At 40.3% G+C, this 25,759-nt stretch overlaps 1 protein-coding gene across 1 annotated transcript; it reads right to left on the reverse strand.

The window, feature by feature from the left end:
- KCTD18 (potassium channel tetramerization domain containing 18) lies at window positions 1-21,454 on the reverse strand. The gene is made up of 7 exons (XM_021702913.2): window positions 21,360-21,454; window positions 18,679-18,914; window positions 17,056-17,267; window positions 14,882-15,075; window positions 13,707-13,801; window positions 7,870-7,972; window positions 1-1,691 (listed from the first exon to the last, which is right to left on the reverse strand). Exons 2-7 carry the CDS (start codon window positions 18,836-18,838, stop codon window positions 1,196-1,198), a joined length of 1,260 nt encoding a protein of 419 aa, XP_021558588.1. The 5' UTR covers window positions 18,839-18,914; window positions 21,360-21,454; the 3' UTR covers window positions 1-1,195.
- Between the last annotated feature and the right edge of the window lie 4,305 nt (window positions 21,455-25,759).

Consider the following 25,759-nt stretch of genomic DNA (forward strand, 5'->3'; position numbering starts at 1 on the left):
AGGCTTAAAAATAAGCACAGTCATGGAAAATGTTACTTTGTATGGAAAAATTTTACTTTATTTTGTAAAAAGTAATGTTTTGAGTATATTTACTCTACTCTTTCAAAGTAATGCAAGTACAATGATAAGCACTGAGTAAAAAGTACCCTGCTTTATGAACTTATTTTTAATACACTGAAGGCATACTGCTTACTGAAGGTGGAAATATGGGATCCAATTATAAAACTTAACGCGTAAGAGTAAACACATACAACTGAATAGCTGTGAAAAAATAGAGGATTAATCAAAATATTCTGTTTAAAAATATTAAGTTCAAGTTAAGTGGGAATTTTATGCATAAAAATCATATTGTATAGTCAGAATGACTCCTCAGTGGTCATTCCTGAGAAACAAGTAGTAACTTTAGTTAAAAGTTAACACTTAACTTCTTTTTCAAAGTACTTTCAGAACTTCACTATTCAAATTAAAATAAAATATTTTAACAATTCATTCCGAAGACATGTTATATAGTTCTCATCTCAAGACATCTTCTTGTGATGTATAAATAAATCTGCTAGCAAAAAAAAGAGTAAGAAAAAAACAATCTAGGAAAAGAAAATAGTTCAATTGAGTCAGAGAACGTGTGATCTTAGATTACTGTCTTTTTTTTTTTCCTCCTCATTTCTTTTCACGAAGCCTTCTGAGACTGAAAGAAACCTGCAGGGAGTTCACCTGGGTCTGCATTTTCTCTCAAATCTCTTGGTTGTGACACAGCACAGGGATACACGAACGTCACCCTATTTCACCAGACGGGAATATCTAACCTCATTCGGCCCTGGGCAGCAATGAGTAACACTACAAAAGTGCCTAAAGTCTATAATTACTCAGGAACAAAGTGGACTTCTCTAGTGATGATTTTACTGTACTGTTTTGTTGCCTTAATACCAATGAACCATCAAAAAAAAAAAATTAAAAACCTGAAATCCAAACTGTCAGTAGACAACCGTTTCAAAGTCGGGAGAAGTAAAGATAGGCCCAACCACGTAAACTCTCCCTCTTCCATTCCTACTTGACACAATTCATTTTTCCCGTAATGATCCTAAAGAGAAACCCAAGTTTCCACCCCCTACTGCACCAAGAAACAGCGCCACCTATTTGCAGCGCACGGCTCGGGCGCTCCGGGAGGCGAGCGGGATGTCCGGAGCCCACGCTTCCGTCAATCAGCCTGGCCCCGCCCGTTTTCAGTCCGCGCGTGCGCGCCGGGGGCTTCCGGGGCCGCCGCTGGGGGCCTCGCGGGCCTGGCTGCGGTTGCGGCTGCGGCTGCGGCTGCGGCAGGCGGGGACGGCCCGGCGGCGCACAGTGGAGTCCGCTTCAGTTTTATCACTCGGGGCGGGGTGGCCTTCTTGTCCGAGAGCAGGACCTTGGCGGGGGGTGGGTGCGCGGCTCCGTTTTCAGCGCTCCCGGCCCCACGAGGAGCCTGGGGCTGCCCCGGCAGCGCAGTGCCCGCGGGGGACGGAGGCTTCGGCGGCGCCGAGCGCAGCGCTGCCTTTCCGCCCGCAGACTGGAGGGCGCTGGCCGGGGACACCCTGACCGACGCCGAGTTCTTGACTTTAATTTGGGTGCTGGTGGAAGGGCCCAGGAATCTGACTGGCTTGGGACCAGTCTTACAGTTCACACCTTCGTCTTCCTCTTCATTGAACGCCATCAGTCGCCTGTGAATACAGAAGCATGTCATGGTCAGCGTTTACAGGTTGGGTGACCCGTGGAAACGTCTCCAAAGTTTTATCTTCAGGGGCAAAATCGTTTTCATCAAGAATCTGAGTCAGGTTCGGAGGGATCAGACTACCTCATCTCCTCTCCCACCAAGGTCAATAAGTAAATCACCAAGTATACGTACGATTATTTCTGCTTGAATACAAACTCTTAAAATCACGATAATGTTAATATGAACGACAAATTAAAATTTAGTATGTTACACTGGAATTATACACTACATCACTTGGTTCCTAAGAATCCTCACGTGATCCGGAGGATAACCAGGATGATCCCAAGTTGTTGTTTTGTTTTTTTAAGAGATCTACTGAGGAAGTTTACTGAGTGTTTCACAGTCCAATAAACTCTTTGAGAAATGCTATTGCATATTTTACTCTCCTCTTGAAACTTTACACTCTATATTAACAAAGGTTCTGAGGTCTCAAGTAAAGACACTTGATTAACTTTGTTGGATCCGTATTTCCCAATAATTCTGTAATGCAACATTTGGCACCCAGTAAAATTAGCATTCTACAAAAGGCAGTTTGGGAGCTGCTAGAATGGTCAAACCCATTTGAATTTTTGAATTTGAGCGGTACTGGACAAACCTTCAAAGATTCCTGAATTGAGTTTGCCATTCATGATAAAAAGTCTAAAGGCGGAGCAGTGTTTTATTTTTTTTTTAATTTTCAAAAAATTCGATTTATTTAAACAAAAAAACCCACCCTAGTTTACCCATTTCTTCCCTCCCCCACCCCTTGCCTCTGACAACCACCAATCAGTTCTTTGTATCTATCAGCTTGGATTTTTTTTTTTTTTTTTTTTTGCTCCACATATTAGGTCACATGGTATTTGTCTTTGACTTATTTTACTTAATGCCCTCAAGGTCCATCCATGTTGTCACAAATGGCAAGATTTCATTCTTTTTTATGGCTGAAGAAGAATACACTGTGTGTGTGTGTGTGTGTGTATCACCTCTTCTTTATCCATTCATCCATCAATTGACACTTGAATTTTTCCATTGTAAACAATATTGCAGTGAACATGGGGGTGCATATATCTTTTCAAATTACTCTTTGCATTTTTTTGGGATAAATACCCAGAAGTGAAATTGCTGGATCATATGGTAGTTCTACCTTTAATTTTTTGGAGAACCTCTATACTGTTTTCCACAGTGGCTGCACCAGTTTACATTCCCACCGTAAGTGCACAAGGATTCCCTTTTCTCCACATCCTTGCCAACATTTGTTATCTCCTGTCTTTTTGGTAATAGCCATCCTAACAGCTCTGAGGTGATATCTCATTGTGGTTTTGATTTGCATTTCCCTGATTACTGATGTTGAGCATCTTTTCTTGTACCTGTCAGCCTTCTTGTCTTCTTCAGAAAAATGTCTATTCAGATTTTCTGCTCATTTTTTAATCACTTTTTTTTTTTGCTATTGAGTTGTAGGAGTTCCTTATATATTTTAGATACTAGCTCCTTATCAGATATATGATTTGCAAATATTTTCTCCCATTCAGCAGAAAGTCTTTTTATTTGGATGGTTTCCTTTGCCATGCAGATTTTTTCAGTTTGGTATAGTCCCACTTGTTTATTTTTGCCTTTGTTGCTTTTGCTTTTGGTGTCAGATACAAAAAAATCATTGCCAAGGCCTATGTCAAGGAACTTACTCTGTTTTCTTCCAGGAGTTTTAGGACTTCAGATCTTACCTTCAAGTCTTTAATCTACTTTGAGTTAACTTTTGTGTATCGTGCAAGATAGGGATCCAGTTTCATTCTTTTGCATGTGGATATCCAATTTTCCCAACACCATGTATTAAAGAGACTGTCCTTTCCCCACTGTGTATTCTTGGCTCTTTTTGTTGTAAACTAGATGACTATATATGTGTGGCTTTATTTCTGGGCTTTCTATTCTGTTCTTCTGATCTATGTGTCTGGTTTTATGCCAATACCATACTGTTTTAATTATTATAGTTTTGTAATATACAGTAGTCTGCCCTTTCTGCAGTTTAAATCACCCACAGTCAACCATGGTCTGGAAGCAGATGATCCTCCTTCTGACTATCATCAGAATATCAGTAGTAGCCTAACGCTGTGTCACAATGTCATTCATACTATGACTACTAGCCTAATGCTATGTCTATGTCATTCACTTCACTTTATCTCATCATATAGGCATTTTATCATCTTACATCATCACAAGAAGGATGTACAATATTTTAAGAGACCACATTCAGATAACATTACAATATACTGTTATAACTGTTCTATTTTATTAGTTATTGCTATTAATCTCTTACTGTGCCTGATTTATAAACTAAACACAGTACATATACAGTTCAGCACTATTGTGGTTTCAGGCATCCACTGGGGGTCTTGGAACATATCCTGTGTGGATAAGGGGGGGACTATGCTAATTTGAAATCAGGGACCATGAGGTTTCCAGCTTTGTCAAATCTTCTTTCTCAGGATTGCTTTGGCTCTTCACGATCTTCTGTGGTTCCATACAAATTTGAGGACTGTTTGTTCTATTTCCATAAAAAAAAAATGCCATTGGAATTTTGATAGGGAATGCACTGAATCTGTAGATTGCTTTGGATAGTACGGACATTTTTTCAATATTCTTCCAATCCATGAGGACAGAATATCTTCCCATTTATTTATGTTTTCTTCAATTTCTCTCACATCTTAGAGTTTTCAAAAACAGGTCTTTCACCTCCTTGGCTAAATTTATTCCTAGATGTTTTATTCTTTTTGGTGCAATTGCAAATGGATTGTTTTCTTAATTTATCTTTCTGATAATTCATCATTAGTGTATAGAAACAAGATTTTGATGTATTAATTTTGTATCCTGCAAATTTACTGAATTTGTTTGTTAGTTCTAACAGTATTGATGGAGTTTTAAGGTTTTCTATGTATAATATCATGCCAACTGCAAATAGTGCCAGTTTTACTTCTTCCTTTCTAATCTGGATGCCCTTTATTTCTTTTTCTTGCCTAAATGCTCTGGCTAGGACTTCCAGCACTATGTTGAATAAAAGTGGCAAGAGTGGGTATACTTGTCTTGTTCCTGACCTTAGGGGAAAAGCTCTCAGCTTTTCACCACTGAGTATGTTGCTAGCTGTGGGCTGTTCATATATGGCTTTATTATGTTGAAATGTAGTCCCTCTGTTCCCACTTTGTTGAGAGTTTTTATCATAAATTGTTGTTGAATTTTGTCAAATGCTTTTTCTGTATCTATTGAGATGATCATATGATTTTTGATGTGCTATCAAAACCATATGATAGATTTGTTTCAGCTCATGATGGTGATGTAGGAAAATCTTGAATTTACCTCCTCCCACAGATATACTGAGTCTACATCTATATATGGAACAATTTCCTCTTAAAAAATAAAATCCTAAAGAATAGCTGAGTGACAACTACACATCATTAGTAGAAGGAAGGAAATAAAAATTAGAGCAGAAGTATATGAAATAGAGACCATAAAGCAATAGAAAAGATCAATGAAACTAAAAGCTGGTTCTTTAAAAAGATAAAATTGACCAGCCAAGAAAAAAGAGAGAGGACTCAAATAAATAAAATCAGAAATGAAGAGGAGATGTTACAACTGATACCATGGAGATACAAAGGGTCAAAAGAGCTTATTACGAATAATTACACACCAACAAATTGGACAGCCTAGAAGAGATGGACGAATTCCTAAGGGATTAAGAGGTACAAACTTCTAGTTATAAAATAAATAAGTCATGGGGATGAAAAGTACAGCATAGGGAATACAGTCAATAATACTATATAATATTGTATGGTGACAGATGGTAACGACACTTAACATGGTGAGCAATGCATAATGTATAGAATTGTTGATTCACTATGTTGTACATCGGAAACTAATATAACATTGTATGTCAACTACACTTCAGTGTTTTTTAAAAAAAGGAAATGAATGAATGAATGAATTTTTTAAAGTTTCTAGAAACATACAACCTACCAAGACTGACTCATGATGGAATTGACAATCTAAACAGACCGATTACTAAGGAGATTGAATCAGTAATCAAAAAGCAACCAGGGCACCTGGCTGGCTCAGTCAGTGGAGCATGTGACTCCTGATCTTGGAGTCATGAGTTCAAGCCCCACATAGGGCCTAGAGCTTATTTTAAAAGCAAAAACTCCCAACAAACAAAAGTCCAGGTAAATTCTACCAAACATTTGAAGGAGATTTAATACCAATCCTTCTCAAACTTTTCCAAATAACAGGAGATGAGGGAACTCTTCCTAATTCTTTTTACGAGGCCACGAGAACCCTGATACCAAAACCAGATAAGAACGCCACAAGAAAAGAAAATTACAGGCCAATATGCCTGGTGAACATAAATGCAATAATACTCAACAAAATATTAGCAAACCATATTGAACAGTACATTAAAAGGATTATACACCATGATCAAGTAGGATTTATTGCAGGGATGCAAGGATGGCTCAACATCTGTAAGCCAGTCAATGTGATATACCACATTAACAAAATGAAGGACAAATCACAGGGAATATTGTTTGAAATGACCTTAAAACTGTCAAACAACCACTGCTGAAACCCTGCCTACTCCTACTGCTTGCATCAGTTTCACTTCACAAAGATCATCTCCTGAACAGAAAGTTCCCCCAAGTCTTCTCCCTCTCATCAAAATGGCATGGTGATCTGAACACCGACATGTCGTAGAGAATGCAAATATAATATATTCAACCCTAAAACTACTGAACATAACTAAATTTTCTCAAGTGACTCAAATGATTCTTTGGGACCTTGCAGTTGCTTCTAAGTCATCATTATCTTATCCATGAATCAAAAATAATGCTTAATAAACCAAAGAAAAGACAACACAGAGGAGAATCTCCCTAAGACCATTCCTGCCTGTTTTTTCAGTCCACATCTTCCACTAGACTCTTGACCAAGGTTTCCCAACCTTAGCATTATTGCCATTTATGGCGGGATAAATCTTTGGTGTGGGTGCTGCCCGTGCACTCTATGACGTTTGGCAGCGTCCCTGGCCACTACTTACTGGGTGCCAGTAGCATCTCCCACCCCACAGTGTCTCAAAACATTGCCGAATATGCCCTGTGGGACAAAACTGCCCCCATTTGAGAACCACTGTGAGACCCAAACAGTATTTGTTAACTGCAAGCTCAAAAAGCAAAATAATGATAGGGCGCCTGGGTGGCTCAGTTGGCTAAGCGGCTGCCTTCGGCTCAGGTCATGATCCTGGAGTCCCGGGATCGAGTCGCACATCGGGCTCCCTGCTCAGCAGGGAGTCTGCTTCTCCCTCTGACCCTCCCCCCCCCATGTGCTCGCTCTCTCTCTCTCAAATAAATAAATAAAATCTTAAAAAAAAAAAAAAGCAAAATAATGATAATAAATTAAGGGCCTTTAAGAAAAAAGATCTGTTTTAACAAGAGATAATGAACCACTAAAAACTGAATAAAATTCTCTGCATTTCTGTGGAAGAGCCAAAGGGCAAAAAAAAGAAAGCAATCAGAGATTCCACAGGAGCAGTGAATCAAATTCGAGGACAAATGATAAAGAAATCGGAACATCTGAAAACCATGAATAATACCCAGTGAAAAATAAATATGATTTTAAATGTATTTAAATGTATTTAAAGTGAAAAGCACAGATGTAGTGAATTTAATGCTAATAATTTCATAAAGTATAAGAAATACCATTAAATAAAAATGCTATTTGTGGTAATAGGAAGGAGAAAGGAATTCAAAATAAGTCACAGGAGATTTCAAATATTAAGTCTATTAAATAAGTTTTTGACTACTGCCAATAAAGCCTAGGACTTCACTTTTATAGGGAAAAATACCACAGCATTCTCACTGTATCCACTAGTATTCTTAAAAACACACTCTCCCAAAAAGAACATACTATAACTCAGTTTTAGAGAATTATTTTCCGTTTTTACATGGTTTTGGTAACTTTGAATTTATCACAGTTTAATTTTGATGGTAAGGCAGAATACTTACCTCGGTGATTAATAAATTTAGTATGGTCAACATTATTCATTTCCCCAATAAAGGCAGTAAAACTACAGGTCACATTAAAAGAACAAAAAACAATATCAACAGAGCACAGATAACCTCTTTCGAACTGGGGCCATGTGACGGAGGCTTCCAAGTAAGGGCCGCTCTTCCAGGGTCCAACATTCTATCAGCTCATGAGGCACCCGCCAGTAGCTAACACCTGGAAGATAAAAAGGCATAATTAAGAGAGCCACTGTCCACGGCAAAAGGTTGGGCAGCACTGTTTTGTCGAAGACTAGGCAGAAAAGAGTTTGAAATTCATGCCTCCCATCTGAAGAAGGTAGGTGTACACAGCAAGTGTTCCCGAGAAGAGCCAAGGTAATAGCGGCCCAGCTCATAAGCCAGGTCTAGGAATTGCCGCCTACCAGCCCCAGCTCCACCACTGATCATCAGTAGGTCGTCATATGGGTCCCGGGCAGAAGAGTGTGTGCTGTTGTTAAAGGCACAAGCTCTGGAGCCAAGACTGCCTGGGTCTGAATGCCACATCTATCACTCACTGATCATGCAACCTTGGGAAAGTTAGTTAACTTTTCTGTGCCTAAATTTTCTCATCTATGAAATGACAATAATGGTATATACTTCATAGGTTGATTGTGATGATTAAATGAGTAAATAAACGCAAAATGCTTAGTATACTTCCTGGCACTTGAACACTTAAGAGACGTTAGGTGCCTTTATTTTATAAATCATAGTGTTGACAGTCGTGTAAGGGTTGGACAGTGAGGGTTATCTAACTCCCGCCCTAGCCACCTCATTGGGCTGCAGTAATCATCAAGTCAGGTATATTTTGTGAACCACTCTGTAAAAGGCAACCACTATATAAATATGAGCGATCACTACCCTATAAGCACCTTTTCAAACAAGAATAATCTGAGTTAATGTGTTAGGCCAAGATTGTGGTCAAACTCATTTTAATTTTTAAATGAGCTAAGTTTCTGAATGAAAGTTGGAAAAGTATTTTTATGAACCTCAAAAACATTATGCTGAGTGAAAAAAGTCAAACACAAAAGGTCATATATTGTATGATTTCAATCACAGGAAATATCCAGAATAGGCAAATGCATTGAGACAGAAAACAGATGGGTGGTTGCCGGAGGCTGAAGACAGAAGAGAATGGGCAGTAACTGCTTATAGGTACTGGCTTTCCTTGGGGGGTGATGAAAATGTTTTGCAACTAGATAGAGATGGTGGTTATACAACACTGTTAACATAGTAAATGCCACTGAAGTGTATACTTTGATTTTATGTTATGTGAATTTCACCTCAATTTAAAAAAAAGAATCACAAAAAAAGTATATATAGATGCATTTTGCATTTTAAAAGGCTTAAAAAATAACGTTGAATTAAAAATGGGCATTTTTTTAAAAAGTAACTTTTTTAAAAAGTAAAAGTACATTTTTTAAAAAAGTAACCTGAACCAAAACCAAGAGTCCAATGCTCAACTGACTGTGCCACCCAGGCACCCCTGGTGTCTTGTTGTTTAATCATTAAAGATTTAGTGATAAATATTAACCAACTTAGCAAGCTGGGCATATAAATTATTATAATAGACATACCCAATACTCACAGAAGCCTATGGACCTCATTTTAAGACAATAATTTTCTGGAACTGCTTGATCCCAAACCTACTTAAGCTATAAAAACATTCCCAAATCTCATCCATTAAGACTTTTTTTAAGTCAGGTTTATTGAGATATAATTTACACAAAATAAAATTCTCCCTTTTAAAGTACTCAGTTCAATGGGTTTTGACAAATGTATACAAGTCATGTAATCATAGCCACAGTCAAGACGTAGAACATTTCTATCACCCCAGAAGTTCCCTTGTACCCCTTTGCAATCAATGCCCTCCCCTCCATTCCCTTGTTTTGCCTTTTCAGGGGTGGCATATAAATGGAATCATAGAGTAGAGAGCCTTTTGTGTCTGGCTTCTTTAGCATGATGCTTTGAAGATTCATCCGTGTTGATATACACATTAATGATCATTTTTTTATTGCTGAGTAGTATTCCATTATATGGATACACCATAATTTATTTTAAAAACTTTTATTTTTTTCCTGCCTATAAAGTAACTCAGTTTCATTGTACAAAATTTGGATAATATAGAAGAGTACATATAAAAAAATCAAGATCAGGCGCCTGGGTGGCTCAGCCGGTTAAGCGTCTGCCTTCAGCTCAGGTCATGATCCCAGGGTCCTGGGATCGAGTCCCATGTTGGGCTCCTTGCTCTGCAAGGAGTCTACTTCTCCCTCTGCCACTCCCCCCACTCATTCTCTCAATCTCTCTCTCTCTCTCAAATAAATAAATAAAATCCTAAAAAAAATCAAGATCAATTCTAATCCTAAAACTAGGAATCATGGTTCATGACACTTTGATGAATCTGATTCGTCTTTTTCTTATTTATATCATAGGCACATAATTGAAAACATTTTATATTTAATTTTGTTTCCTGCTTTTGATCATTCCATGACAGCTTATTTTATCATGGGCATTCATCTATGTAAAAAATTATTCAAAATAATTTTAATAGCTATGCTCAACTATTTCCCATAGATGTACCAATATGTATTTAATTCTCTATTATAGACATTTATATTGCCTTTATTTTTTTCTCTATTATGAATAATGCTTAATTGAACAATCTGTTCATAAATGTTTGTCTGCATTTGATTATGACCTTAGGGTAGATACTTAGAAGTAGAGTTATCGGGTCAAAGGAAATGAACAATTTTGATGTTATGGGTATGTAATGATAAATTATTTCCCAATAAAGTAATATTAACTTTTACTCCTGCCAAGAATTCATGAGAGATCTTTACTAATCTGGTATGAAAAAATTCTCATTTAATATGTATTTCATTAATAAATAATGAGTTTGAACCTCTTGCCACATGTTTATCTACTTTCCTGGAAATTCTGTGGTCATGAACCTTGCACACTTATTTACAATAGGGGTTGAATTGATTTTCTAATCAACTTAAATAAATCTCTATTTTAGGGATACTCTTGTCTCTAAATATAATATTTTTATCTAAGTTTTTATTAGCCTTTTAATTTTATTATGCATTTTTGTTTTAAAGTTAATATATTAAATATGATGTAATCAAATTTATCCATTTTCGTCTTTATGATTTATTTTCCTATTAAGAAATCAGTTATTTGCTTAAGTTTCACTATAGTTTATTATAGCTTCATTTTTCATCCATAAATTCACCTGGGATTATTTTGATAAATGACATGAGGCTAAAGTTGTTTTCTCCCAGGTATATTTCTCAATTACTTATTAAAACATCTATCTTTTTATACTGATATTTAATACTCCTTATCACATAGTATTTTTATTCTTGTAAGTTCACTGGGATTTACTTCTGATCTCTGCATCTATTATTGTACCAGAAACATATGGTTCTTCTTATTACAAATCTCTATATAGTATTTTTACTATCACACAGTTATAAACTCATTCCTCTAATGACTGCTACTTCCCAAAATGTTCCTATTTCACTGGCTTATTCTTTCAAAGGAATTTTGGAATCATTTCCTCAAGATTCCCAAAGAGTTCCACTGATATTTTGGTAGGAATTGCATTAAACCTGTAACTTAATCTGAGAAGAACTGACGTCTTTATAATGAATATTATAAAATCTGTCTGAATAGCTTTCCCATTCGGGAGCATGGTATGTCTCACCATAATCTTTGTCTTCTTTTTTTTTATAGATGGATGGATGAATTGATGGATGGATAAATATATTTTAGCAGTTTTCTTCACAAAAGACTCCACAAAAGCATTTCTTGATAGGTCAGTCCTAGTGATTTTGTTGTTTATTGCTATTGTGAATGGGATTTTCTCCTGTAAGTTCTAACTAATCTATCATAAGTAAGCTGGTCTTTGTTTAGTCATATTGTATCCAGCTAGTTTGGTCTACTCAACTCATCATTTAAAATACCTTTAGTTAATTCCTTTGGGTTTTCTAAAAAGACATACTGTCCCCAAATAATAACTGTCTTCTTCCTTCTAATAATTCTTTCTCTTTCTGTTTCCCGTCTGATGGCTTTGCACAGGCCTTCCAGAACGGTGTTAAATACCAATGATACTTCATTACATGGCTCTCAAAAAAGTTAAAATCAGTCTTCCACTCTGTGAGCCAGTAATACCAGCTCTCCACTTCGGCTTCCTGGGTCAGTGGAGAAAGAAGCCCAGACAGGGCCCCCCCACAAAACCTCCGGGGTCGTCTCCCAGTCCAGAGCCACAACAGGAGACACAGAGAACACCGGGGGGTTTGTTCCTTAACTTAAGCCTAAGTGTCTTAAAGTCAATTAAATCTAAAATGAAAAACTTAAAGAGAATAGCACTTGTTTTCTATCTGTTTGAGGGGTCTGATTTAGAAAAAAAAAATAAAGGAGGAAAAGGGAGGGGGACAAAGTCAAGGAAAGGAAGAGGGTTGGTACTAGCACCTCGCCTGAAAGGGAAACAGGTGATGGGAGAGTTTTTAAAAGCCTCCTCCTCTCCTTTTATTCAATCTCATGTGACTTGCAATGTCTGTCTCTACCAGCTTTTAAGATCATTTGAGGACCAAGATGTGTCTTATTTATCTGTGGACCCAACTTTAGGACTTCTTATAGGGTTTGCACGGAAGAGACTCTCAATACGTACTTGTTAATTAAGAAAAAAAAAAAAACAACTTAGGCATAGAACAGTTAACCCTCCGTGATCCTTACAAGTGGCATGGCCTCTCTGAGACTCAGTTTTCTCATCAGTAAAGTGATAAACAGCGTCCAGAATTGTTTTAAGACTAAGAGGTACTGAATGTAAACCACTTTTCACACTGGATCCTAAACAGCATTATTATTATCAAATGATATGAGCAGTTGGTAAAAATGGTCAAACTTCAAAGTGTGCATTTAAAGATGATTGTTTCCTAAGCGTTCTTCAGACATCTGTGGCATTATTTTCATTTTCTCTCTTTTTTTAGATTTTTCCTTTTTTTAAGATTTTACTTTTAAGTAATCTCTATACGTAACATGGGGCTTGACTCACAACCCCAAGATCAGGAGTTGCATACTCTGCCAACTGAGCCAGCCAGGCACCCCTCCTTTTTTCTTTTGATTGTACACTGTATGCTTAAATTAAAGGTATACTTCCTAGGAACAATGCTAGGCACACAGTAGGTGCCAAATAAACTGCTGTTTAATTGAACTAAATAAGCTTAGCTAACAGATGCTGAAATTACAAACTATTTTTTAGGTTACTGGATTATAAACTATTAGTAATAGCTAGCAACTCAGGGATCTAAAGAATTTTTTTTTAAGATTTATTTATTTATTTTAGAGAGAGAGAGCAGGCGGAAGGGGCAGAGGGAAAGGGAGAGACTGTCCCAAGCAGACTGTGCTAAGCATGGAGCCTGACGAGGGGCTAGATCTCATGACCCTGAGACCAGGACCGAGCTGAAACCAAGAGTCAGAAGCTTAACCGACTGAGGCACCCAGGCACCCCAAGGGGTCTAAAGATTTTTTTTTTTAAGATTTTATTTATTTATTTGACAGAGAGAGACACAGCGAGAGAGGGAACACAAGCAGGGGGAGTGGGAGAGGGAGAAGCAGGCTTCCCGCCGAGCAGGGAGCCCGATGTGGGGCTCGATCCCAGGACCCCAGGATCATGACCTGAGCTGAAGGCAGACGCTTAATGCCTGAGCCACCCAGGCGCCCCAGGTCTAAAGATTTTTAAGTAAACTGCCTCAATCAATGATATTATGAGGTGGCAAATACACAAAGAAATACTTGACCTATACAAAGAAATACTTTCTAAAAGAGAGAGAAATGCAGCATTTGTGCTTACTTTGTTTTATTAAGGAAAAGTCTACCTTCTGCCATGAAATAAAAGAATTGTACTATACCTTTTCCTTCCCAGGCATCAAAGGCATCCATCATTTTCTTCAGTTCAGCTACTGAATAATAGCTCCAAATGTACTGAACATTATTTCCCGCCTCTCTAGAAATATTGCAAAAGGTGATGAAAACATACTACCTAAGTATGAATGTGTACACACACACACACACACACACACACACACACACACGTATAACTAATAGATACTCACCAAGTGCTTGTTAATTAAGGGGAAAAATATATTGGTGTTGAATAGTTGTTCTTCTGTGACCCTTCCTTAAGCATATAGATAATATACTATGTATCATATACTATGAGTATAATATACTATACTCATGCTGACCTACATCTGATCTCTTTTTACTGTGGTGAAGGACTTATTAATTCCACAATATAGACTGTGCAGACAAATCAACAAATTTTTAAAAATAAGTTTTTAAAAAAATTACCTAACCCCAGGAAAATTTTAAAAGATCCGCCTTTGACTAAAACTTTCATAGCATTATGCCAGGCACTCCCATATCTTATATAAACATCCTGTAAAGAATTCAGAAAACGATGACATATTTAATCACCTAATAAGCAAGTTCATGTGGTCATTCATTGGTCACTAATATGTGACCCAATCCAACCATCCAGAGAATTAAAAAAACAAAAGGACTGCTAAGTGAATTGACCAATGTTAAGTAAATTTACAGAAAAAGTATTAAGAGAATAACCGTTAAGAATTTGACATGTTCGAGTCATAGAATTTTAAGGCTGGGAGGGACCAGGGAAGTTCTTCATCATTTCTCAGAACAGGACACCAAGGCACAGGCCAGTCCTGGGTCACTTGGTGGGCCTGCTGACTTCTGAGCAGTGCTTCTGCTCCTGGACGATGGTCCAGAGGAGACAGCCAGGCAGGTGGCTTTGCTTTTCTTTCTTTCCTTTTTTTCTCAAGTCTCTCAGGGGCTTCTGATGCCCACTCCCAGTTGAGAGGCAATATACTAGACCACCGTGGATGTCCTATAGCTTACATATACGTCATGAAGTGGGCCGGGCTCGCCAGCCATGAGGGCTCATGCTGCTTGTTGCCAGGTGTTGATGATCTTCTCTAGTCAACCACATACTCCATTCAGTAACACCTCTTACAAGACACCAAGACTTTATTTTGTTCCTTTTCATATTTAAATATGGACATACCTTTTAAAAATGCTTTTACTGTGAATTCTTCCTCCCAGCTGCTTATCAATAGCATCTGTTCCATCAGTTTTTGTGGAATATACACCAATAATTCTACTCTCACAGCTTGCACCAGATGTGTTAAGATAGTGAAGAACCCAAACTGTTGGCTTATTGCAAACTAAACCATATGAATCACAGAAGTCTGTTAGAGCCTGGAGCAAAAAAATATACAAAATTTGAATTTAATTCTGGAGTAAAGTAAAAATGAATTTGCTCTATTACCAGTTGGTCATAAGGGAAATAAAAGATTATAAATTTCGGCCTAGTCTTTATGCCTTGAAAAACCAAACATGCTTTTGTTGAACTTGGGGTGGGGGTGGGGCAAATCACAAAAGGCATCACCCAAAAACCCAACACCTTTTCCTCTACAGAATCCTTTCCCACATAGAAATTGTATTTTCCTTCCTCCTCCTTTAGCCTCACTACCAACATTATTTTTAATTTTAAAATCTTCGTATGACTAAAAGACCTTTCTCTTTTCCCTTTATTTTCCCCCAATTTCCCATTTGACTCAATCTTCTTTTCACCTTCTACTGACTAAGCCTCATGGTTGATGCTTATTTTTAACTCCACGTCCAATCATGAATTAACCAGATTAACTTGTTCTTTTCCACTGAAAGATATGAATATACGAACTCAATGCAAACTATAAGAACTCCTTTGGCATTTATCTACCTATTCATTCATCCACTTGACTATTAAGAAGGTACGAATGTGGTGAGCGGTGTCTAAGGTCCTGGATACAGCGTCCCAGCCCTGCTTGAGTTTATAGCTAAGGTAAAAGACAGACAGTCGACAAGCCGTCAGGACACAGTGTAAGTGCTACCAGGTGAGCCGGTGAAGTGCTAAGGGACACAGAGCAGTAGGGCTTCACCCAGGGGAGTGGCAAGGGCCTCATTCCTGCGAGCGCCCTGAGGACCAGCACTTTTGTTAGTATCCCGAGGGCCTGGAACAGTGCCTGACACAAAGGAGATGCATAATATTTACTGACTCAAGTGAATGAAAATAGGACACTAACATGTCTTACATTTTCATGTAATATTGCTGTCTAACTGCAGTTGTATTTCTTTGTGTCCCACACAGTCCATAGAGCAGTGCTCTATGCACCTAAGACATCTGAGATAAATATGTGTTGGCTGACATGGTGAATGTGCACATGCTGTGTCCTCTTTGCATACAAAACAGAAATAAAAGACTACAGAGTTGAGACTTCAGAAGATGAATGTTAACCCACCCCAACTTTCCAGTCAGGTGTTTTAGCCCCAATCTGCAGATGTGGCAAACAGCACCAAATAACTGACGACTCAATTTCTAAATAACTTCAGTAGCAGAACCCATACAACCATGAAAATCCTGAAGGGGATCTGGAACCAAATCAACTTTCTCTTCACACTACACTCCTAATAACCATACCATCGGCTTGCTCTCCTAAGCCAATGTCCAAATCAAATCAATTCAGATCAGTTCTCACTATTATTAATTATCTAGGAAAATATTTTCCTTTTAGATCCCTAAAGGTGCTAAAAGCAAATATAATACTTATCGATAAGACGAAAACAGGTAATGAAGCTTTCCAAGTCATGTAAAGATCTTTAAAATGTGATTTAAAGGAGAAGCATCTTTTAAAAAAGATTTATTGATCTCAAAGTGAATTAATCAAACCGATGTTTTAACTTAGTAACAAACTGCTACACTCACTAAATCAGGTAGGAGATTTTATACAGTCATTTCTTTATCACGACCATTCTTTTAAAAAGTCATTTCAGTAAATTAAAATAAAACCCTATACCCTTATATACTACAGTATTGCTGTTAATTTACAAAGAACCTAAAGAGCAGAATATTTCTATCTAAAAAGCCATCAAAAGACATTAATCTTCAATGAGAGATAAAGACTCCATAACCCTCTGAGTGGCAATGTAATACACTTCCCTAGAACATAGGATTTTGGCCTTAAAAAAATTAGTAGTAATTAAGAAAAGTGTCTTCAAAAGTTAGAAAAAGTAAAACTTTCCCATGTTTGGCTTATGTGGCAACACAGGCTATGCAAAATAACACACACTGCTTTGTGTATTAGCATGTAGATATATGTATACATATATATTTTTTAAAACTTAAGAAAATGCCAAGACCTTTTTAAGTTCTATATTTGACCTTAAAGAATATGTCTCCATTTCATTGGCCAAGTGGTCAGACAGGCTATATGGGTAAGGGATGCCAAAGTAATCAGCCTCTTCCTGCAGAGCACCACGGGTTTGCTCATCTGTGGGAACGTGAACTTCTCCATGAAGATAATCCAAAAGGTATTTAAACAGATGTCCATCACGGTCAATAACACAAGCCCCTAGAAAACATTCAGTTCAAAAATCATTGCATAGATACATATGACCATAGATAAAATTTCAACATGTCAAACTAAAATCAGACTGAAGACCTCTACGATTAGAAACGTTTCTTTCTCACAAGAAAGTTAATAGCTACTGTTCAAATGGGTTTAGTCAAATTTGGTGATCCTGTTTTCTCACCTACCATACAGGAACGTGTGTTCCGAGGTCCATTTGGGATTTTGGATGCAATGACCATATTCCCACTGTGGCCCTTCAAAAGCCACGGAGATCCCAGACTGCCCCTGAAATGTAAGCTCGCCCCTAACCTCAGCCCTGCCCAGCCAGGAAAGATGTATGGAGTGCCTCCCTAATGATGGCATGCCCATTTAATACGTCATGTTTGGCTGGAAGTCGACTGGGAGTGTCACTGACATATAAACCCAGAGCTCCTAATGCTACGCTGGTGCTACTTTATGACAATTTAGCCAAGTTGGTGTGAGGTTACTCAATAATTCCTTTTCTCCCTTGATTAACTTAGAAGCGATTAACTAAAACTTGGGGACAGAGCAAAAACGCAGTCCCTGCTTACCATCTTTCCACCAACAACCTTCCTGCCCACATGGCCATCAAGCCCTGGGCGCCAGCCATTGGTGTTTCCCATTCATTCAACTGCCCTTCAGCTGGCAAAGCACTCTCTCAAGACCCAGGGTTACTAACAGCCCCTCATGCTCAAGACTCCTCACTCCCTCTCTTCTGACACAGAAGCCAGAGTGGGTTGTTCGGGCCCCAGAACACCGAAGAGGTGCAAAATGCCTTACTGGCCTTGCTGAGGTTTCTCTACAACCAGTAGTAGGTTCAGTCAACACTGGAGCACTCCAAGCAGGGACAGCAGCACAGATCCCTACCCCGCTTCTTCTGGAACACCAGTGTTTAGTCCTCTGCCACTAGGTGACTGACATTTTCTGTGTGCACGTGAGCCCACACAAGGCTACGCAGCTAGATGAGGTGGCAGGTTTCACACTAAAGCTCACTGCTGCCGACTGCCCTGGGAGCGAGGAGGGCGGCTGCTTTCTCCAGAGAAATCAGTGTGTTCACCTGAAGAACACAGACAGAAGCCTCCATGCCTTTATCCATGGAGTTGCATGGATGGAACAACTTTCCAAATATAATCTGTCACCATAATGAGGTCATGGTAGGCCTTTACACGCGTTCGTTGTCTTGTCAACTTGTAGTGACAGCATCACAGATTCTGGAAACTGGTATTTCATTTCTCCATGTATTTAATAAATCTCCACTCAGCCCTAATGGTCTCAATAATTAGTACACTGGTCGAATGCATTCTATTGCAATTATGAAAACCAGAGGGAATTTAAACTAGACTATTGTAATGAGTATTTATGATCATGCTTACGGACTTTAGATATTTACCCGATTCATCTGTTTTTAGAGGAAAACGACCACTGAACATGGATGCCAGCATCGAGTCTTTAAAGCGGCACAAGGACTCACGTCTGGCTGTGTAAATACAGCCACCCACATTCAGTCGAAGAATATCTAACACCTTTTCTTCTGCCTTGTCACCTTCCATTGTTCCCAGCAACACCTTAATTTTTGCCTTCAAACGCTTTCAGAAAGTGCAAAATAAGGGTGGTCCTGGTCCACCTCTGTGAAAACAAAGAACAGTCACTGCTGACATTTCCAACAGTACACTAAGTAGATAATAAATACATTTTAATGTGACTTAAATTCCTCAGCACTGACAATACTGAAGGACTTTATAAAATATGAAAGAAGTTTGAGATATGCTGGGAAGCTGGAAAACTTTGGCTCAGAGTATTTGTAAATGATAAACTATCACCAACCAAATCACAGCTATTGAAATGATTGTATAAGGAATTAAACAAAATAGTGCATTGTCTGTCACATATAAAGCAAAGGTGAAGTTTGCTTATGATCTTTGATATTCACATATCTTTTAAAACTATAGTAAGTCTGAGGGAGCTATCTAGACTGCAGAGGGGGGCAGCATGTAGCATGGGATTAGGCTACGAGGCTCTACCACTTACTGGGAGGGGCAAATACTTATCTGCCACTGCCGGTTTCCTCATCTATAAAATGGAGCCAGGGATGGTGCCTACCTCAACGGACTATCAGAGGAATAACTGACAGAACATATAAAAAGCTAAGATAAGCTGACAGAACATATAGAACAGTCTCTGGCTCAGAGTAAGTACTCGATAAATGATAAATGTTATCTATAATGATATAAATTTTACCATAAAGTGTATACAGAGGGACTGATATTGGCTCTGGAGATTTAAGGAGACATAACAGCAGAAATTATTAACAATGGTAATTGTAGTTCCTAGGTTAGGTAACTAAGGAATACATAATTTATCAACTGAGATCAGAATTTTATGTATACCAGTAGCCAGACTGGTCCAGAAGAGCAACAGATAACACCTGTAAATCATCTGGCTTCTCCAGTCAAAAATGCCTGAAGCTTTAGAGAAGTTTTAAGGATTTGACTTCTTAATCCTCTCTGGAGATGGATGAACCACAGGTGACTCTGGTGTTTCTATGGAACCTAAAACAATACTGTGATGAAAAAGGTACTCCTGATGTAACTGCACATTTCACAGCAAATGTAAAATGGCTGTCAAGAGGCTCAACTATATTCATGGCAACTCACTTTTACTACGCGATCAACAAGCATCATTTTGTAGATGCTCCAATTTAGCCAATCTCCAATGAATTGGGAAAAGGAGACCGCTGGTGTCTGACGAAAACAATGTGTGTCAAACATGGTCAGCAGACAGAAACTCTTATGGACCAATGGTCCAGCTTTTAAAAACCACCTATCAATGTGACTTCTTTGGCTGCCTCAAAGTCCTAGGAGCAACCGGGCAATGATCCATGTGAGAGAACCACCTCTGAAGCATGGGATGGACCGGGCTCATGCTGCCCCAATTACCAGCTCCCTGGAATCTGTCTCTTCTTCAAAGCCACAGGCAAATCTCACTACTTGCGTGACCTTCCCAAGCACCCCCAGTTAGAATCTGTGCACAGTCCACCAAATATACTTTGTACCTCTCTGCACGTTTTATCTCATTTATTTAATCCCTAATTTGGGGGACCAAAAGCCCTAGGAAGGCAGAATCTACATTACTCTTAATAACTCCCATTTACTCAATACTTATTAGGTGCCAGTTACTGCAGGAGACACTTGGCAGACATTACCTAATTCACACAAAAGCCCTACTGGATAGGAATTAACTGTCCCTATTGACAGATGAGGACACTGGAGAAAGAAATCGAGTGATGTGAGCAGCGTCCACACTACGGCTGCCCCTCTGGTTAAGTGGTGGAGTCGGCCCCAATCCAGGTCAGCAGGACCAGCTCCGAGTTTTCTGCTGCACCCCACACTGCCTACTTCAGCACTGTTTCATCCCTAAGGCCCCTGACCCGGGCACTTCATTCACTAAGCATCCGTCCATCTGAAGACTTCTGTTGTGACAAAAGGAACACAGCAGCACCCTGAGTGCAAGGATTTAAGAGATACCCCTGCCTCAGTCAGTTTCTCCTATGGCAGAGAACTATCCATCACCATTTCAAGGCCAGTCACGAGGCCCCACCCTCAAATGCACCCACTTAGACTCCCTGCCGTGTCGGAAATGCCCTGCCCTCTGGGGAAGTGCCCCCAAAGTGCGGTTCTGTGACCCCCTGCATCAAAACCATCAGAGTCGCTTGCTGTAAATTCAGATTCCCGGGCCACAGCACAGAGTCCGGTTCAGAAAGTCTGAGATAGAGTCGGGAGTACGCCCGCGAACCCCACTTTGAGAAACGCTGCTCCGGGCACTCGCACTCCTCCCACGATGCGGGACGAAAGGGGGAGGGGCTGGGACACCTCAAAGGCCCGCCAGGGTCTCCCCGCTGCCCGGGGGCCCCCGAATCGGCCCGAAGCCCGAGCCTGCAGCCCGGGGCGCCCGTGATATCGGCGCGATCCGGGCCCTTCCTCGGGGCGCCCCGCCGCCTCCCGGGCCCGCGGCCCACCCGGCGCCCAGGTCCTCTGCACGGGCGGGGCCGGGTAGGCGGCCTCCCCGACTGACCTGAGGCCCGCCGGGCCCTCCGCGCGGCCGCCGGACGCCGCGGGGCCCGACGCGGAAGTGAGGGCCTCCTCGGCTGCTCGGCAACTCGTGGAGCGGCGCGGCCCCAGCGGCGCCCCCGTGCGGCCCGGCCCGGCGGCGACTACAGCCGGAAAGAGGGAGGCCCCGCCCCAGACGCGCCCCGCCCCGCCCCCGGGCTGGTCCCGCCCCTCAGGCCGCCTCAGCCGGCGGGCTCCGGTGGGGTGTGAGTGGGAGGGCTCCGTACCTGCAGGAAAAGGCAAGACTTGGCCGAGAGACGCCGGCCTGACCCCAGAGGAATGTCGCGTCCGTGCAGAGGCTGCTTTCACACGTGAAGAAAAGAAACAACACCGAAGTTGCGATTGTTCGGGGTCAGTTAAGTGGTAAGAGTTAGGAAGAGTTATGTCTTCTCACTGCCAGGTGAGGGCACTTCGCTCCAAACGGAGCTGCTCAATGCCAAGATTTAGTACTATACCGCATGCACTTGGATAAGTCCACTAGCTGTGGACCAGGCACTAGGAGTGAAGGACTGAACAGGACCATCAATGCCCCCGACCCATGGCACTCACAGTCTGGTGCAGTGAACCTTCCTGGGTGTGCCTGGCGGGCTCGGTCGCTAGAGCATGTGATTCTTCGTCTCGGCGTTGTGAGTTTGAGCCCCATGTTGGGGGTAGAGATTACTTAATAAATAAAAGTTTAAAAAAGAAAACTTTTTCTGTAAATGTTCTAGGCTTTGTGGGCCATATGCAGCTACTCAGCTTCGCTGTTGTGGTGTTAGAACAGTCATAGATAATGCCTAAATGAAAGTGACTGTGTTCCAACTCTATTTATGGACACTGGAATTTGAATTTCACATAATTTTCATGTGTTGTGAAATATTCTTAAAAAAATTTTTTCAAACACTTAAATACGTAAAAACCATTCTTAGATCCTGGGCCCTACAAAAACAATTTGCTGCCTATGGGTCATAATTTGCCTACTCCTGTTCAAGTGGGAGAAACACACTAAGGGAAGTGGTTACGGAGAGTGGTAACTACTTGAGAGGAAATAGGATAATGTTGGGCGGAGAGGGCCCTGCTGATGAGGGGGCATTTAAGTTGAGCACTAAGGATGAAAATGAGCCCACTCTCTGAAGAGATGGGGGAAGAGTAATTTATGAAGAAGAGCGAGCAAGCGGAAAGGCCCCAAGGCAGGAAAGCATTTGACAATTTGTAGGAAGAGAAAGGAGACTAGTATGGCTGGAGCTTGGTGATCATCGGGGCTAAGGAGGAAGGTGATATGAGATGAAGCTAAAAAGATAGGCAGGAGCCAGGTTTTAAAGTATCTTGTGGCAGTTGTGGGAGTTTAAATTTTACCCTAGGCATCATAATGGAAAACCATCGAAAGGTTTTAAGCAGGGAAGTGGCATGATTGATTTACTATAAAAAAAAAAAAAATCACTCTGGCTACTGTGTTGACTGGATTGGAGAGTAGGCAGCTGTTGCAATAATCCAGGGGAGAAATGGCATGGCTTCTACTCAGTGATGGTGGCAATAGAGAGGAATGAATGGCTGCAAGAGATATATTTAGGAAACAGAAATAACATAAAATTGCTGACAGTTCAGCTGTGGTGTGTTAGTTCAGGTTCTTTGAGAAACAGACCATAAGGTTAGATTAAGTGTGCAAAAGACTTATTGGGGAAGACACCTGTGAAGGAAAAACAGGGAGGGCTCTGAAGCGGACTGAGAAAACCTTTAGACTGGATGCTGATTCAACTCTCATGGAGGACAGGAGAAAAATGGGTAGGAAAAGTTGTAGATATGATGCAATTCTAAGAATCTTTCAAGAAAGTCAATGGGGACTCCTCAAGCCAATGTCCCCCATCAGAGGAGTCCTATGTCTTCCAGGAATGGGCCTCCTTTACTGACCCTGCCTCACTCAGTCACTGGCTGGGAGTAATCCATGGGAAATGCAGCCTGGATCATGGTGATAGATTTCAGAGCACAGCAACTGGGGCCATCAGCCCGTAATGCTCCCTGTGATCAGAGATCTGAGCGGTGTGTTTTCATGGCTGCCACATATGGGAAATAAGGGAAAGGGAAATTGCAGGATCACTTCTAATTGTTGGCTTGAACAACTGGATGATTGTGCCATTTACTGAAATGGTAACTTACAAGAGAGATTAGAAGCTGTATTTAGGACTATAATGATTGAGATGTTTAATAGACATCCAAGTAGAGATTGAATAGCAACTGAGTAAATCTGGAACTCGGGAGTGAAGTTCTGTGCTAAAGGTGTGAGTTTAGAAGGCGTCAGCATTTAAAGCCATGGGACTGGATAAAATCACCTATGCAAAGAACAGGCAAATAAGAAGTAGCATGGAGTGCTGTCTCCAATATTTAGAGTTCAAGCTTAAAAGGCAAAGCCAGAGGGGAGGAGAGTTTGCAGCTACAGAGAGGAAAATGTCATTTCTGTCAAACACTGCTCAGAGATCAAGAGTCCATTAGATTGGATAATATGGGCATTCTTGGTGACCCTGACAAAAGCAGTTTCAGTACTGTGATGAAGATGCAAGCCCAGATAAAACTGGGCTGATGAGTGAATGTGAGATGGGAAACTGGTTATAAAGCTGTAGAGAAGACCTATAGTAAAGAGAACGAGAGAGAAGTGGGGCTGTAGTTAAGGTGGGATATGGGATTAGAGAAAGAAGCTCTAGGATGAAATTTACTAGAGCAGATTATGCTGATGGGAAGGATTCAGTGGAAAGGAAGAGATTGGTGATGCAGGAGAGAGAGTGGGGACCACTGAAGGAATAAGATACTTGAGAAGGCAAAAGGGTACTGGAGCCAGAGCACAAGTGGAGGAATTTCCTTTTTTTTTTTTTTTAAGTTTTATTTTAATTCCAGTTAGTTAACATACAGTGTTATATTAGTTTCAGGGGTATAATATAGTGATTCAACAATTCCATACAACACCCGGTGCTCATCACAGCAAGTGCCCTCCTTAACTCCCATTACATATTTCACCCATCCCCCACGCACCTCCCCTCTGGTGACCATCAGTTTGTTCTCTGTAGTTAGGAGTTTGTTTATTGGTTTCTCTCTCTCTCTCTCTTTTTCCCTTTGCTCATTTGTTTTGTTTCTTAAATTCTACTCATGAGTGAAATCATACGGTATTTATCTTTCTCTGACTTATTTCCCTTAACATAATACTCTCTAGCTCCATCCATGTCATTGCAAATGGTAAGATATTTTTTTATTTTATTTTATTTATTTATTTATTTGACACAGAGAGAGAGAGGGAGAGAGCAAGCACAAGCAGAGGGAGTGTCAGGTAGGGGAGGAGCAGGCTCCCCGCTGAGCAAGGAGCCTGATGTGGGACTCGATCCCAGGACCCTGGGATCATGACCCAAGCTGAAGGCAGACACTTAACTGACTGAGCCACCCAGGCACCCCCAAATGGTAAGATTTCATTCTTTTAATGACTAAGTAATATTCCACAAGTGGAGGAATTTCTATTAGACAAGAGCAGAGATAGGAGATAAAACAGAGAAGATAAAGTTCTGATAACTAGGTAAATTTCACAGTAATGAGGGTATTCTGATAAATGAGGAAAATGAGGTAATTCTGATTGAAGGACTTCTATTTTCTCTATTAAATCTAAAGCAAGGTCAGAGGCTAAGAGTAAAGAAGATGAGGTGTGAACAAGGTTTGAGGGAGAAGGATAAAATACAAACTATTTATCTTGAGAAATTAAAAAATCAAACTTGCTATAGAAACGTTCTAGGATTGCCAAGAAGGAATGAGAGCCTATTTGAGATTATAATCGTTATAACATGGATGACAAGTCAGTCATCCCAGTTATGTGACTTTTATCCAGGAATATTCAACAGCTTCATTGTAGGAGCTGACAATGGGACTCAGCTAGGGTTGAAATATAAGGAGAGAGGGGCAAGAGAGTTGAGGATGTTTATAAGTGATTGATTCCCCTGATGGACCAGGGACTCTAAGCTGGGAAGGAGAGAAGTAACTATATAGAGGTGGTGATGGATAGTGAAAAAAGTAGTGAGGTTAATGGATTGGAGATCTTAGTGAAGTTGAGAAATTATTTAAATAGGAGTATTGGAGTTAAGTGAGCTGGAAGATTGCAGGCAGTGGTTAGAGAATATCGTACTTGTGTGTGTGTGTGAGAGGGAGAGAGGAAGAGAGAGGGAGCAAGGAGGGACAAAGGGAGAAAGGGAATCTCAAGCAGGCTCCACATCCAGTGCAGAGCCCGACACAGGGCTCCATCTCATGACCCTGAGGTCATGACCTGACCTGAAATTAAGAGTAGAACGCTTAATTGACTGAGCCACCCAGGTGCCCCGAGAATATCATACTTTTAAAACTTTATTTTATTGAAGTATA

This window comes from Neomonachus schauinslandi, chromosome 3 (genome assembly GCF_002201575.2).
Source record: "Neomonachus schauinslandi chromosome 3, ASM220157v2, whole genome shotgun sequence".
Lineage (NCBI taxonomy): Eukaryota > Metazoa > Chordata > Mammalia > Carnivora > Phocidae > Neomonachus > Neomonachus schauinslandi.

Bases quoted from the DNA above. Each gene is read 5' to 3' on its own strand.
- KCTD18 (XM_021702913.2), bottom strand. From the start codon at position 18,838: ATGGAAGGTGACAAGGCAGAAGAAAAGGTGTTAGATATTCTTCGACTG. The intron at 7,973-13,706 runs GTATAGTACAAT...TTTATCTTCCAG, and splicing joins TGATGCCTGGGAAGGAAAAG to GTGTTAGCTACTGGCGGGTG. The intron at 1,692-7,869 runs GTTATCTGTGCT...CTGTATTCACAG, and splicing joins ATGGCCCCAGTTCGAAAGAG to GCGACTGATGGCGTTCAATG.